The sequence below is a fragment of the Falco naumanni genome, chromosome 2 (genome assembly GCF_017639655.2).
Source record: "Falco naumanni isolate bFalNau1 chromosome 2, bFalNau1.pat, whole genome shotgun sequence".
In the NCBI taxonomy this organism is placed as follows: Eukaryota; Metazoa; Chordata; class Aves; order Falconiformes; family Falconidae; genus Falco; species Falco naumanni.
In genome coordinates this window covers 63,533,957-63,548,248 of record NC_054055.1, presented here as the reverse complement: position 1 = coordinate 63,548,248, position 14,292 = coordinate 63,533,957, and the positions used below count along the sequence as shown (strand labels likewise).

General features: G+C 36.7%; 1 protein-coding gene across 2 annotated transcripts in view; it reads right to left on the bottom strand.

The window, feature by feature from the left end:
• Window positions 1–14,292, bottom strand: part of MYO16 (myosin XVI) — a 405,668-nt gene that overhangs the window by 126,600 nt on the left and 264,776 nt on the right. For both annotated transcript variants that reach the window (XM_040584517.1, XM_040584516.1), the window contains exons 17-18: window positions 3,851–3,962; window positions 112–229 (exon numbers count right to left, since the gene is read on the bottom strand). In XM_040584517.1, the coding sequence (XP_040440451.1) occupies window positions 112–229; window positions 3,851–3,962 (230 nt within the window). The remainder of the gene's footprint in view (window positions 1–111; window positions 230–3,850; window positions 3,963–14,292) is intronic.

Genomic DNA, 14,292 nt, shown 5'->3' with positions numbered 1-14,292 from the left:
GAAGCAATTTCTCTGTCTCCCTGGAATTGTGTTTCCATCTGTTGGTGGATCAGCGCAACTGTCCTACTGTGGGACCAAGCATGTGATGCTGCAAGGTTACATCCCACTGACCTTGTTCCAGTAGCTGCAGGTCTGACACCAATGCTGTCTCAGCGTCTGTCAGAGCCGTAAACCGAATGTCTCCAAGATGCAGAATTGCTGAGAGAATTACAAACAGGTTCTCCACCTCCTGCACATATTTTATACAGAATTAAAGAAAAGATCTGTTGCACACACCAGTGAAAGGCAATGTTTTATAAAAATACAAATTCTATTATTGTGTATCATTGGCATTTGCAAAGTTAAAAAGTATTCATGTGTGAACTATTGACAGGAAATTCGGATTTAGAAATCAAACTGGGACCTATCTAGGACATAAACCAACACGATTACCTTTTTTTCTTTTGTTTTAATATGAATCACACTAACTACAGAGTTAAAAAAGTTTTTCCAATGTGGTAAAAAATACTGAAATATCTTTAATGGATGAATTATTTCTGCAATAAATAAATGTATCTTGTCCATAGACTTTTTCCATCATGACAATTTCTGTATCTGGAAATAGCAAGGTTTGTTTTTTACTCAGCCAACTGCATTCACAAAGTGTTTAAATTATAACAGGTTCCTGGTAGTAAAAGCCATCATTAAGGTCTGAAAGAAACAAAAGCAACCTCCCTTATCCACACACTTTCCCCCCATGATTACATACAATGTTCTGATGCCTCTAAGGCCAAGAAGCACTTATCTTTAGGGCTAGATTTTTCCTGGCCTCATTTTTTTACCACAGCAAGAAAAGAACTAATTTTCTTGGGTTTTTAAAATATTTTTAAATTCAAACAAAAAGTGACCCATGAAATATGAACCAAAATGCTAAAACATGGAAAACATAGCGGGTTTTGGAAGGTTTTTTTTTTAAGGTCAGTTATATAACAATGGTGCTCCTTTGAAATTATAAAACAGGAAAACTGCTATCCACTAGAGCATTACATGGCATTATGCACAGCAAAGTTAGTTGATAATTCTTGAAATTTTTTTGAAAATTAATATTTGGAATCTGATTCTACTGAAACAGGAGAAGTATCAGTGAGAAGTCTCACTTACTGGAATTTGCAGAAAATTAAAAAATACACTACAAATTAAATACTTAGCCAATCTATCCTCTTTATTCTCAAGTAACTGCAATGAATTCAGAACATGCTGAAACCAAGCCTGGATGACTTTTCATCAGTTTTCAAAAGCAACAGGTAAAAAAAAAATTAAAAAATGCATTCTTCTTTTTCTTGTTCCTTTCTCTAGTAAGCATGCCCATCATCAGAGGACATTAAAAAAAGCTTACAGTCTTTCTGGGATACAGACTCCAGCACCTCCAATGCTGTTTAAGCAAGTTTGATTCTCTAAGAGAAGAACTTCAATCTCTTACTCTATGAGATAGATGTAAATAGGGCAACAGTATATTTTTCTATTACACAGTACCAAGGCTGAAGATCAAAAAAAGCAATATATACAGATGAATGCTGAATACGATAGCTATTACAACAGAAGAACTGTCATACTAATATGGCACTCAGACTAGGGTGCTATACCCTACTTCTTGGGAAGGCCTCTTACACAAGGCGGGTTGGCACAGTAGTACAGGACACTTCTTGCTTGTTAGCTTAAGAATTGGTTTGGGGATGACTGTAAGCACTGACTTGCAGCAGGCTGGGATAGCCATTTATTTCGGTGATTTTGGTAAGGTTTGATTAGCGTTCCAGATCCTCAAACACTTTCCCATTTTTTTCCAAGATGCATATTCCTCAACTTTAAAACATTTTTTTAAATAAACATTAACACAGCAAGATACCGTTAAAGACTGCTAAGGATTTTTTATGTAGTTCTTCAAAAAGATAATCTACTCTATCATTAAATGTGGCTAGGTGGTCAAGGAATAATGCATACAGACCTTTCCATGTACCTCAGAAGTAATGGGTAGAAATTATAGATGTGTTTTACCTACATATTCCCCTCTAACCTCCAGCACAGGAAATCAGCCTGCAGTACTCTGGAGCTCCACAGATTTCCAGCCTCCTAAATGATTATTCTATTGCTGCCTGGATATAGAGGAGCCTTGAAGATGGTTTACACTTTTCTGAGTCAAATTACTTCTTTTCAAGAACTCTGAGCAAAGTGAACTGCGGGATCCAAAAGGATACTGTATGTAAAGTGTTCTCAGACAGTTTCTGTAGTCTTCTAAAACTTGATTCATTAGGCATTCAACTATTTATTTATAGACTGAACCCCTTCCTCAACAGAACAGAAAGGTTAATGAAAGAGCTAGAGAGATCCATCCATTTGTGAACACTGGGCTAAACGCAGAAGTGTCTACAGGTGCAGAGCTAGATCCACTAAGGCTAAGGAATAATTCTTTCAAATATAGCCAGCCATATGTGTTCAAATTTGTACATGGCCACATGAATATTCATGAAAAACCCACTCTTCTTTATATTAAAAGGTGGCATGTTACCAAAGAACATTTCTTACTACCTTAACAAGGGAATGCCAAACAACTACATGATGTACCATCACCACAGAAGTCTACCTCACACCTAAATAACAGCTTCAGCAGACTCACAATTTTTTTTGCTGATAGCACTTGATCCCTTTCCCATCTGTCATCTCTTATGATAAACTAGCATACTTAAACTTTTCCTCCACTTTTTTCTTATGATGCTAAATATCACAGAATCATAGAATAGTTTAGGTTGGAAAATTTGCTCAAGAATGTCAAGTCTAACCATTAACCCAGCACTGCCAAGTCCATCACTAAACCATGTTCCTAAATGCCACATCTACACATCTTCTAAATACTTCCAGGGATGATCATGCAACCACTTCCCTGGGCAGCCTGTCCCAATGCTTGACAGTCCTTTCAGTGAACAAATTTTTCCTACTATCCAATCTAAACCTCTCCTGGCACAACTTGAGGACATTTCTTCTTGTCCTATCATTTGTTTCCTGGGAGAAGAGATCGATGCCCACCTTGCTACAACCTTCTTTTACCTCCTTCTAGAACTACGGTTGATTACGCATTTATTTTGCAGAAGTGTCCCAGCTAAAGTGTGCTAGGTAGTATATACATATGTAAGAAATATGAGGATTTTGTTAAATATTCTAGTATCCTGAAGGGATTTACATATCTTGCATGAGTTCTTATGCTCAGCCCTTTATTTCTTCTGATTCCTGTCACCCCTCTGTCCTCCAGAACCATTTCTTGATTAATTATCCAAATTATCTTCTTCATTAGCTTTATAGGATTAAAGACAAACATCAGACCTATCTTCTTGTTGCTTTTTGGGGGTTAAGTCAGCTCTTTCAAGTTACCCAGCTCTAATTTAGTTTGTCTAGATATGTATTTACTTCTTTTCAGGTGCTGCTAGCAAAGGCATTTGGAATTCGTGCCTCACAAAATTGAAAGGGACAGAAAGATAATCAGGAAGAGAAAAAAAATCCTGTGGGTTTTATGAGTTTTCTGTCATATGGGATTTGATTGTTTCTTTTTATCTATGTAACTTAATTGTTCAGAGTATTATACCTTGAAGCTGTTTTGTGAATCTTTAAGAATGAAAAAGATTTACATTGTCAGTGCTGTGTCTATTTAAAAGTGATTACAGTAATTTCCCTGGAGTGAACTAGTACTGTATATTGTTTCAAGGTCTTAACCAACAGAAAAAAAGAAAGACAGAAAGGTACTTCTTTTCCCCACAAAAGGCCTGCTTTTAACTAAGTAATATGGTAACTTTAGCTGCTAATAACATAAGCTTGTGGAACTTACCAGGCTATTGAATCCCATAGCACCTAGAGCTTGTTTTAGTATGGCTAATTTCTCCTTGTTTTGAGGGTTGGCTGCTGACATCGTCTCTTCCAGTACAGTCTGGCTTAGATACCTGCACAGAGGAAAAACAGCATATGTAGTATTTACAAGGCTGGTGCACAATCAAACTTTGAGGTTAAAAGCCAGCTCTGCCCTTCTAACCAGAGGTGTATTACAAATTTTTCTCAGCCTCTGGAGGGAATAGTACCAGTCACAAAATGCTTCTATTTTCTTTTGTTAAGCTTTTGCTTAAGGTTCCCCCCTGCCAACTTTAGCCCTACAGGTAAGCTAAAACTTCAGATTTAATTTATACCACTGACAGTTTTGCCATTCTTGCACTACCAGGGATTCTCCTTCAGAAGCAAGATTTGAAGAGATCTTCTGATAACTCTGACTGTTAAAATTCCCCTCCTGCTGGCGAGGGCATAGATCGGCTCTTATCTGCCTGATCCCATGATGATAATTTGCTCCCTTAGCAGCTGAATGGGTGACAGGTATACTCAGAATCTCAGAACAAAGTAGTAACGAAGTACATAGAGTAGTAAGTGTACAGCCCTTAAGCTGTACTGCTTTGCACACTGTGAAGCAAAAGGAAATTCTACAAACCTTCCCAAAAATAATGATTAGGAGAGAGAAAGAGAGACGCCTAGTGAAGCAGCTAACTCAGGAAAGAAAAAAACAGAATCAATGTAAAGGGTAGTAACACAAATCAGAATAATCAAAAACTATAGTACAACAGACTATTGAAAAACGCAGCAATCAACCTTTTAGAACCATGTATTTTCACCCTCTTGAAATGTGTCTATGGGCCAGATATTAAAAAGTATTCAGGTATTTTCATACAGCTGAAATCACTAGTCATGAGGCTACTGAATATCTTGCGGGATCTGATTTTTAATTACATCATGCTGAGAACATGAAAAGATGTTTTCTTTTATAATTATCATCAAGTTATCATTATTATTAAAACACACATTCATCACACAATCTACAATCTTCACAAATGTCACTTTACATCAACAAAAGAATTCCCCACACCTAAATCAAAATATCATTGCAACACTAACAAAGGTGAACAATTTACACACACTCCACCCCTCATCCCTTCACCACAATTACACCAACAAAAATTCCCCAGAGTTATTCTGCTTTCTACTAATGTTTGGTCTATGATCTGTCACATAAAGATGGGAAATAACACTGGCTTAATTTCTGCCAATTTTGTTCACAATCCTATTTTAATTGCACTATAGAAGAGACATGGTTTCAAAATAAAACTCCTTTTATTACAAGAAGTCTGGCAATGCTGTAGTAAGGGTGGTAGCTCTTGTAAATGTGGCCTTTTATATGAATGTGCGTAGCTTTATAGAAATGTGGAAGGATGACTTAGTATTTGCACTTTTCTAACTGATAATGAGGTTTACGAGGCACACACAATGAAATGCAGAGAACATTTTAGTGGATTGATATCAGCTTTACCAGTGTGGATTTCCCTTGGAGTGATAATGGCATAAGCTACCACAGCAGGTGGGCAGAGGAAGAATAATGGGGAAAAAACCCATGTGCCTGGGTGCATAATCACTTTTTGCACCCACAGGAGATCTCAGTCAGCAGATATCTCAAGTACAAACAAGTCTCACATCAGTGGCTAAAGCTGGTGAATTAACAGTCTTTGAGAACATGGGTTTGTAAGAGCACCACTGCCAGAGCTCTGTACTGTTTCCTTGAGGTTAATAACAACATTAATTTTGTCCAAATCAAGTAGATATAAATGATAGCACAGCTGTCAAATTAGCTAGAGCAGATGATACGAAGTATATGCCAGCTTTATATTTTTGTTCTGGCGTTTTTTACATTGCCTGTAGGTGTCAAAAGGAGGCTAGAACACATCTGATGCTGAATCTGGCATAGAACCTACTGGTATAAAGGTTAATCCAGCAGAAAATTTTCCACTGTTCCGAACTGCTGCATGAGCTTATACCAGTTTAGTGTTATGCATCGTGTGTTGGTGGCATTTTTGATCTGTAATTAAGAGATTTGCAGCAGCAGCTACTCTGCTGTCAAAATATCCTATTGTTGAATGGTTGGATGAGTTGGAACCTTACATCCATTCCTGCAAAAAAAAGCCTCCTCACTGGTGTTCTCCCGTCTCTCTCCCTGTCTACCAAGCAGGGAATACTCTTTCCTGTCCCGTGAAGAGAATATTGCATACTACTTTTATTTAAGCAACCCCACTTAACCAGCTCTTCTTAGCATAGCTAAAGTGCTAGTGGGTATTGTTGCAGCAAAAAGGTGTGTGAACACTACCAACATGTATCAAAGCAGGCCAGAGCATAGCAAAGTGACCCAGAATGCTCACTCCCTTGGAGGAAAGAGCTGAGCCGTGATATGAACCAACATGCATCAGTTCTTGCCTTCAGCACAAGCACTTCTTGCTGATACAGCAGGGGGCAAACTGGGTGCCCGCCAAACCAGGTGCCTGTGGCTCCAACCACCCATCCATAAACTGCAGCATCTGCTCGGACATGCCTGCTGGAAGAGAATCTGACTTCCCCAGTATAAATCTCCCAAAGATTTAATCAACAGATGTGCTAGTGCTCTTGGAAAGGGCTGCAGTTGGACATTTTCTAAGGTGCACTTCAAATTAGAATCAGTTTCCCTAGTCTAAAAGCAATTAAATTCTTTTATAATATGTCATGAGGCTCACTAATTTTCCAAACTATTTAAGGACTAATGAAATATGAAAATTGCTTTGAAGATACGCACATTCAACTGTTATATGTTTATAATATAAAATATATGCATATTAGGGATGGATTAATTGTTTAGAGTACTTGGAACTGTTGATGGAGGCCATACAACTCCCTGAAAATGCAGAAAATATACAGTATAGCAGAGCAGGGGTATAATATGTACTAGCTATACAAGGAATCGCATTTTTCTTATTGTTAAGTTCATTCTACCTCAGAAACAGTGACATTTCCATAAAAATATAAACTTTTTTTGCCTATAAAACAGTTCCCTGGCACCTCCTTCTTTCCATCTTAAAGGCTCTGAGGATGAAAAGGGTTTGAGACAGCCTTTGTATTAATATTACTATCACTTATCTATACTTAAGAACCAGAGTCCAGAACAAATTTTAAATTGTTGCCTTTCCTACAAAAATAGAGAAAGGGGAAAGGGATGTGTCACAGTGCAAAAGTCCTAATAATAATGAAACGTTCTTTCACTGTAGATACATCATTAACCTATAAAATGTAAAGCTTTTTCATGACATGTAGCTTTCCTTATATTTATAGTGGTTTTTTTGTTGGGGTTTTTTTTTGACATTCAAGTGGCCTGGATAAAACTGCATTGCTAATGGTGAAGAGGGATTAAATTGCTTAAAATTTCCATTGGGAATCTACCATAGAGCTTTTAGATATTATTTTCACTTAGATTTTTGTTATTGAAACTATAGTGTTATAGCCATCATATTTATGAAAACCTATGCTGTTACCAGAGTTTCCAGCAAGGTAGTCTGTGCTCAAATGCACATCAGACCTGATGACTTCTGAATTCTTTTCACTGAAAATTTTAGTAAAGAGGTACTACTGCTATGCAAGCCAGAGATTATGTTCCATAATATCTGATGATGCAGACCACTTGTGGACTTACTTATCATAGTTTTATTAGCTTTACTTGCATATCTCTGCATGCTAATTCATTCTGCAAATGACATTCACATTATCTTACTGTGCCTTTAGAAAAAGATTCTCAGATTTTGGCTGAAGTTGAGCCTTTTAGTTGAAGGTAGCTGCTGATACAAATGATATATCTCTGGTAAATGCCATGAACTAAACAGTGTATGCATTTCTAATAATTAACTCCTTTCTACTGACTGTCTAACCATTTGTTTAAATGCTACCATGTTGACATCTGTATCAGACTAGGATTCTTGAAGGTGCTTATCAGCATACAAAAAAGTTAAGCACATGTGGTCGGTGACTGTTTATTTCAACAAAGAGGAAACTTACTGATCCACAAAATGTTTTTTTTAAGAAGATAAACAAATCAGTAATTGTAGTAGACTGTAGTCACTTTCAGGAAAACACAATGCCACATTAGACAATTTCTTGACAAATATAAAAAAGATTATCTACACAGTTTTTTCTTTCTGATTTTTTTTCTAAGTTCTAATTTGCAGCATTGTAGCAATCTCGTATCTTCTGTCTCTCAAAGGAAAAACAAATTACTATTTAGAAGAAAAAAATGAATAGTGGTAATTTTTCAGCATGTTGCTTACCATAATTACAATTTTTCAACCATCAATCAAATTACACGATAGATCAAATTTTCAGGTAAGGGTGTTACTGGTGTTTCCAAGAATACAAAACAGTGCTTAATGACATCAAATTCTTTATGTGTTAACTACCTATGTAAGTCAACAATTACCTTACCCATTTACCTTATTCACATTGTAAATGTTACATATCATCATGATTTGTATTATTCAATTTACATCTGCAGTAAAGTTCATAATTTGGTACATATATCTCAAATATGAAGAAGAAATACATAGGAACAAATGTCAGCTTACCTGAACAACACTGAGTTTCTGTGGCATATGGATATTTCAAAAATTCTTACATAACCATACTGGTTAAAAACTTTCTTTAAAATAATATTGTCTGTTTAGATGATTGAGCAAATAACAGAAGCTAAGACTAAAAAGAAAAATTTTGACTATCAGTTTGCTATTCTGCCAAAACCTCAGCAACACAATATTTGATTTGGATTGAATTTAGGTTCATTTATTTTCTTTTGAACTGTAACCCAATAGCATTCAGTATCTGCCTCATTCTGCATAAACAAAACATGTCATTTCATTTCCTTACAAGAAAAGCAAAGGAAATAAAAAACAGGACTCACAAAATTACTACAGAAGGTTAGAGTCTTTTAATTCTGTTTTTCCTATTAGAACTGTTACATTTCTATAAAAACTGTGAAGAGAGAAAAATAAAAAGGTTCCAAATTCGATAATTAGGGGATTTAACCGAGAAGAGGGTACCCCTTTCTGGTTATAGTCTCATAGTCAGCATAACCCACAGGAAAGATCTGGAGCTTCCCCACTCACTGTGTCAGGCGGTCCATTTCAAAGTGAGTTCAAAGCGTCTAGAGCATGAGGGGATGTTGAACCTTCATGTTTCACACCCCAGGTAAGCAAGGGCTGCAACGTCCCAGTTAGCTCATACCAAGGCAGAAAAGCTTAGCACAGTCCACTCAGGGAGTTTCACCTTCTTTCAGTGGGAAGCTCAAGAACATTGCAGGCTTTCAAAAATAAGTTTCCTTGATATTTTGAAGCATAGTCAAAGCCAAGCCAGAAAACAATCACCATTTGGCCTTGGATTTACTTCCCAGTCTTGAAAAGCTGGCTCACACTCTGATTAGAATTCAATATATCTACCTTGGCTGGCTATAGTCTAGACTGTGGTTATCAGCACTTGAAGGGAGATCTGAACTGTTGAAGTATGTCACACGGAAGTTTTCTGATCCCTAGCAAGTAAAGGTTGACAAATAAATGATGTTTTGCACTAATAAATTCTTTAGACAACTACAATCATAAAGTACTTCAAGATGTCTTGTTGTAGTTGTTAAGTGAGAAAGGAAGACCTTGGTACACAACGGTGGCCACAGAAATTCCAAGGCTTGGCAGAGAGATGGGACCCTGTAGTAGCAAGCCTTCCTAAGGATTGTTATAAACCAATATTTCACTAACAGAGTAAATAAGGCATATACCAAAAAACTATCTGAACACTTAACCACTTCACATTTGTAACATGTGACACTTGAAATATTCAAATATTCTTTATGCCACATAACTATGTATATTATTGCTGTTTATCATATATAAATATCTGGTTCATTACAGTGGTTCATCTTATATCTGACAGTGAAGCTGTCTGAAAGAGATTAGTAGGTCGCATCCACTCCATCAGAAATTCCCTTTTGTCAAGACAGTTAAATTTGAGTTTTGATTAGAGGAGAAGAGGAAGCATGGTTTTATCAGATGGACACATCTTTTCAGAGGGCTTTCCTGAAGTAAATATCATGAATAATGAAGAGAGTTCTTGGTGGGATTATATCATTAAGTGGTTCTAAGTCACTATAAAAATTTAGGATAAAGCCCTATGATGAAAGAAAATCATTTATTTATTTTAAGTTAGCATCTAGCTGCTTGCTACTTGACTCCCTTCCTATTAGAGGATGGGTGCTGATGCATCTTCATTTCGTTGTAGAGCTTTCTGGGCTATAGCAGGTTTGATATAAGGGAAACAAAATACAAAATTAATTGTTAGTCTTAAAAGCTTACTATAGCTGAAACTCCTAAATAAATTTTGCTTATGATAATAAGGATTTTACCAGTCACAGTTAGCCTCTTGAGAAAAAAAAAAGCTCTGGTTATAGGCAAAAAGCTTCATTTTCTAATTACTTATACTCAGAACAATTTATGCATTTGAGGTCTTAGTACTCTAAAGATTCTGTGCTCAGGCTAGAAACTGAGGACATATCTATAATACAAAAATACAGAAGCAATAAGGTTATTTATGCTGGTTTGTTGGTTAGAGAAGGTGTCAGAGACCAGATGAAAGCACATTTTGTCAAGGAATTAAGTCAAACATGAGTGAGTACTATAAAGATACAACTCAACTAAGAACAATTATAAAATAAGACAAAAGACTACAGATTCAAGACAGGTAAAGATTAGGCATGGATCATCAGAAAAGCATTTATCATAAACTAAATGAGAGTCAAGTATTGACTTGATTTTGTAAAATATTACTCATCATACATAACATTCTTATTTACATATGCCAGTATAAAAGGCCTGAAATACTTTGCATGGTAAAGCTTCAATTGGAGTATTCTGTGTGATTTTGGGCATTCCATTTCAGGGAAGTCAGGATGAGGTAGAGCAAATCCAGAAGAAAGCAATAGAAAAATGTATCAGAAAAATGACTTGGAGCAAAAGTGTTCATTAAATGTAGGGTACCGAAGATTGAGAAAGATATTGCACAGAGGAAAAATCCTACAGTCCTTTGGGCCCAAAACCATAGACATACCACTAGTCTGCACAGCTGACCTGAGGAACACAGAATAGCATGGTAGAGCATGAAACAGGTCTTACAGAAATAATCCAATTTCAAGGAGATGTAAAATGTGATGGTACTGTACTAGAACTAACATATGAAGATAATTTGCAACACTTGCTTCTTCTGGATTTTGATACTGCATTCCTACCAAGTTTGTAGAGGACATCAAACTGAGGGAAACAGTCAATATGCTGGAGGGTAGGGCTGCCCTTTACAGGCTGAAGGAATGGTACAACAGAAACTTCATGAAATTCAATGAAATTCCTTACAGCTGGGAAGGAATAAACCCTTGCAATGATACATGCTGATGAGCTGCAGAGTCTCTGAGGAAAAGGCCCTGGGGCCCCAGGGGCACTGAGTGGGGCAGGAGCTGGCAATGAGCCTGGGCAGCAGCATCCAGAGCTGCATCACCAGCAGCATTCCCAGAAGACTGGGGGCTGTTTCCCCCTGCCCAGCACTCACCATTAGGTCACATTTACATATTGCATCCAGCTTTCTGTGTGCACACATACACACAATAGACAGAAGACATTGCTGAAGTGGGGTGAGATCAGTGGAGGGCCACCTCAATGGCCAGGGCTGGAGACATGATGTGGGAGGCTTGTCCAGTGAGCAAGGTTTCTTCAGTCCAGGGAAGGGAAAGCTCCAGAGGCAAACATCCTTGGAGGTTTTCAAGATTTGACTGGACAAATCTCTGAACAACCTGATATGATCTCACAGCTGGCCCTTCTTGGAGCAGGTGATGCACTAGGGACCTCCTGAAGTCCCTAACAAACTGTATCATCCTATGATCCTACGAAAAACATTAAACTTATTTCTCAGAAATGCTGGGGAGTGTGTGGGGGTTATAACTTCACAAAACCCCAGTAATTTCGGCCCCAGAAAAGTGGGAGACCAAGAGAAGGTAGGTCTCAAGTTGTTGGGGACATTACCTTGACATTTGAACAGTCTCTAAAACACAAAAATTGATCATGGCTTTAAGAGCCATAAGATATCTGAGGGCAAGTAAGTTTTATTTAGAAATTTACATTGTTTAAAATCTGAAGTGATGAAAGTGTTTTAAAATCAGAACAATCTTAAACATCAGAGACCTACCAAAGGGTGAGTCAAAATAGGGAAAGAACATTTGTGCACTGCAACTCCTCTGCTTTGGTTAGCAACCCTTTTCACTAGTTTATCTAGTAGTTAAAATAGCAGAGTGTTATTATTTTATGAGGAGGAAAATGTCTTCTCACCTTGGAAATAAATACTTGGAGATCAACTTCTAAATAGTCTTTCTTTTTAAAAAAATTAGAAAACTTAAAGAAATTAATTTTAAATTTTAAGAAAAACACAAAATTTCCAGACACTTTGATCACCTTCTATGAACTAGAAACCAAGGAAATTCCCTTTTAGGATTTTTTTATGTCCTCAAAATATCTGGAGAAATAGCATTATTGGTAAGTCAGAAGATTTCCATCAGCTGTTTTAGAAAGAGCTGGGGCACAGGGCTGAATTCTGAAATTTAGGAAGATAACCCACATGAGCTTTACCAAACTAATTGTCAGGATACATGCTGTGACCACCACCACCATCTCCAAGATAATTCAGCTTGTCTTGATTTTGTACCTAGACAATAAATGGTTTGTAGCTTTCACATGAAATTATTCATTCATAAGTCTAGCAGAATGACTGAAAAACAACCCTTTCTTGCACAAAAACACTCAAGGAGGATAAGATTTTTATTCTGCTGGGCTTCCAGGTAAAGGCATACATTAAATGAGTTCAATATTACTTTATTTAGATCTTAGTTCTTATGCTGTATCAAGGGGAAAAAATACAGGACTGACAGAAACTTTGCTTATTCCAAATATAACAAGGCAGCAAATTACATGTTTAAAGATTCAGGAATGATAGAATCATCTTCCTGTTAAGAACTGGGATGTGAATGTGAACACAGCTAAAACAGTCCTGGCATTAGCTTACAAATCAAATCAGTTAAGTTTTGTCTTTCTTTTGTGTAGCTGTTGCAATAGATTTTCAAAGAACCTGTCTGTTTGCACAGTAGATCCTGTCTTGATACAAAGAGTTGGACCAGATCTCTGGAGGCCCCTTTCAAACCAAGGGCAAAGGAAAATATTATTTTTCTCTGTTTATATTCCTTTAGTTGATGAAAGAAAAAGAAAGGGGGGAAAAAAGAAAAAAAAACACCACATGAGAAGTTCTGAATGTCATAATCTGATCTTTTCTGAGATACTTGGGTAACTGGTTCCTGTGAGGAATTAAAACTTTTGTTGTGTGCTTTCTTCTTCTGATCCACTTGCTCACATGCCATTTCTCTGCTACTGCTAGGATTTCTTTTAGCTAATCCCTACAGAAACAGAATAGTATCAACTCCTATTCTAGCACAATTGACCACACTATCTAGTACATTTATTTTGCTAAAAGGAGTTCAAGATTAGCAGGTAAAGAATTCACATGGAAGCAGCAAAGGATAAATATTTAACATAAATAACTAAATACAGAGCTCTGTAGCAATACTTAATCATGCAATCCAAGCTACTGCAGATCATGTTATGAATCAGAAATTCTGAGGTTTGTCTATAAACCCCTTGTTTCTTTTATAAAAGTGATGTACAAATAAAACTCTTAATATTCATTCAATAATTCAAAATAGCTATTAAGACTGAGATCCTGATTCTTCATATTTATTTATACAAGCCAGAACTACTTTTTTCTCACTTAAAGGACAAAAAGCCACACTTATCATGCTGTATGCATGTGTGAACCTGTCATGCAGTAATTCTCCAAAACTATTACATGCTGTCCAGTTAAAGAAATTCAGGATAAAGAAATGAAATCAGGCTGTTTCAAAACATCATCTTCATCCTAGATATGATTTTCTCCATACCTCTCCCCTCACACAGAGGTATCCAAATTCTTTGTAATTGTGGTGACAGGCAGGAAATAGAACTGACTTGTCACTTGCTTTGCATAAGCTGGTTGATGAGTCAGCTTTATATATGTGTTTATATCCTACAGGACAGCATGTCACTTAGACTGAATGGATGCAGATATGCCTATCAAAAGCACTCATATACTTCTAGTGTTGTAAAGGCTTTTATTACAGTTTGATCTTAATTAAAATGTGTTATTAAAAAACAGACACAAATATTCTCTCAGTGCTAGCTTCTATAAAATGTTGCATCAACTATTCTAAAAACAAACACAGACCATGTGTGTCATGACATCATATTAGTCATTTAGTGATTTCAGGCTACTGGAACAACA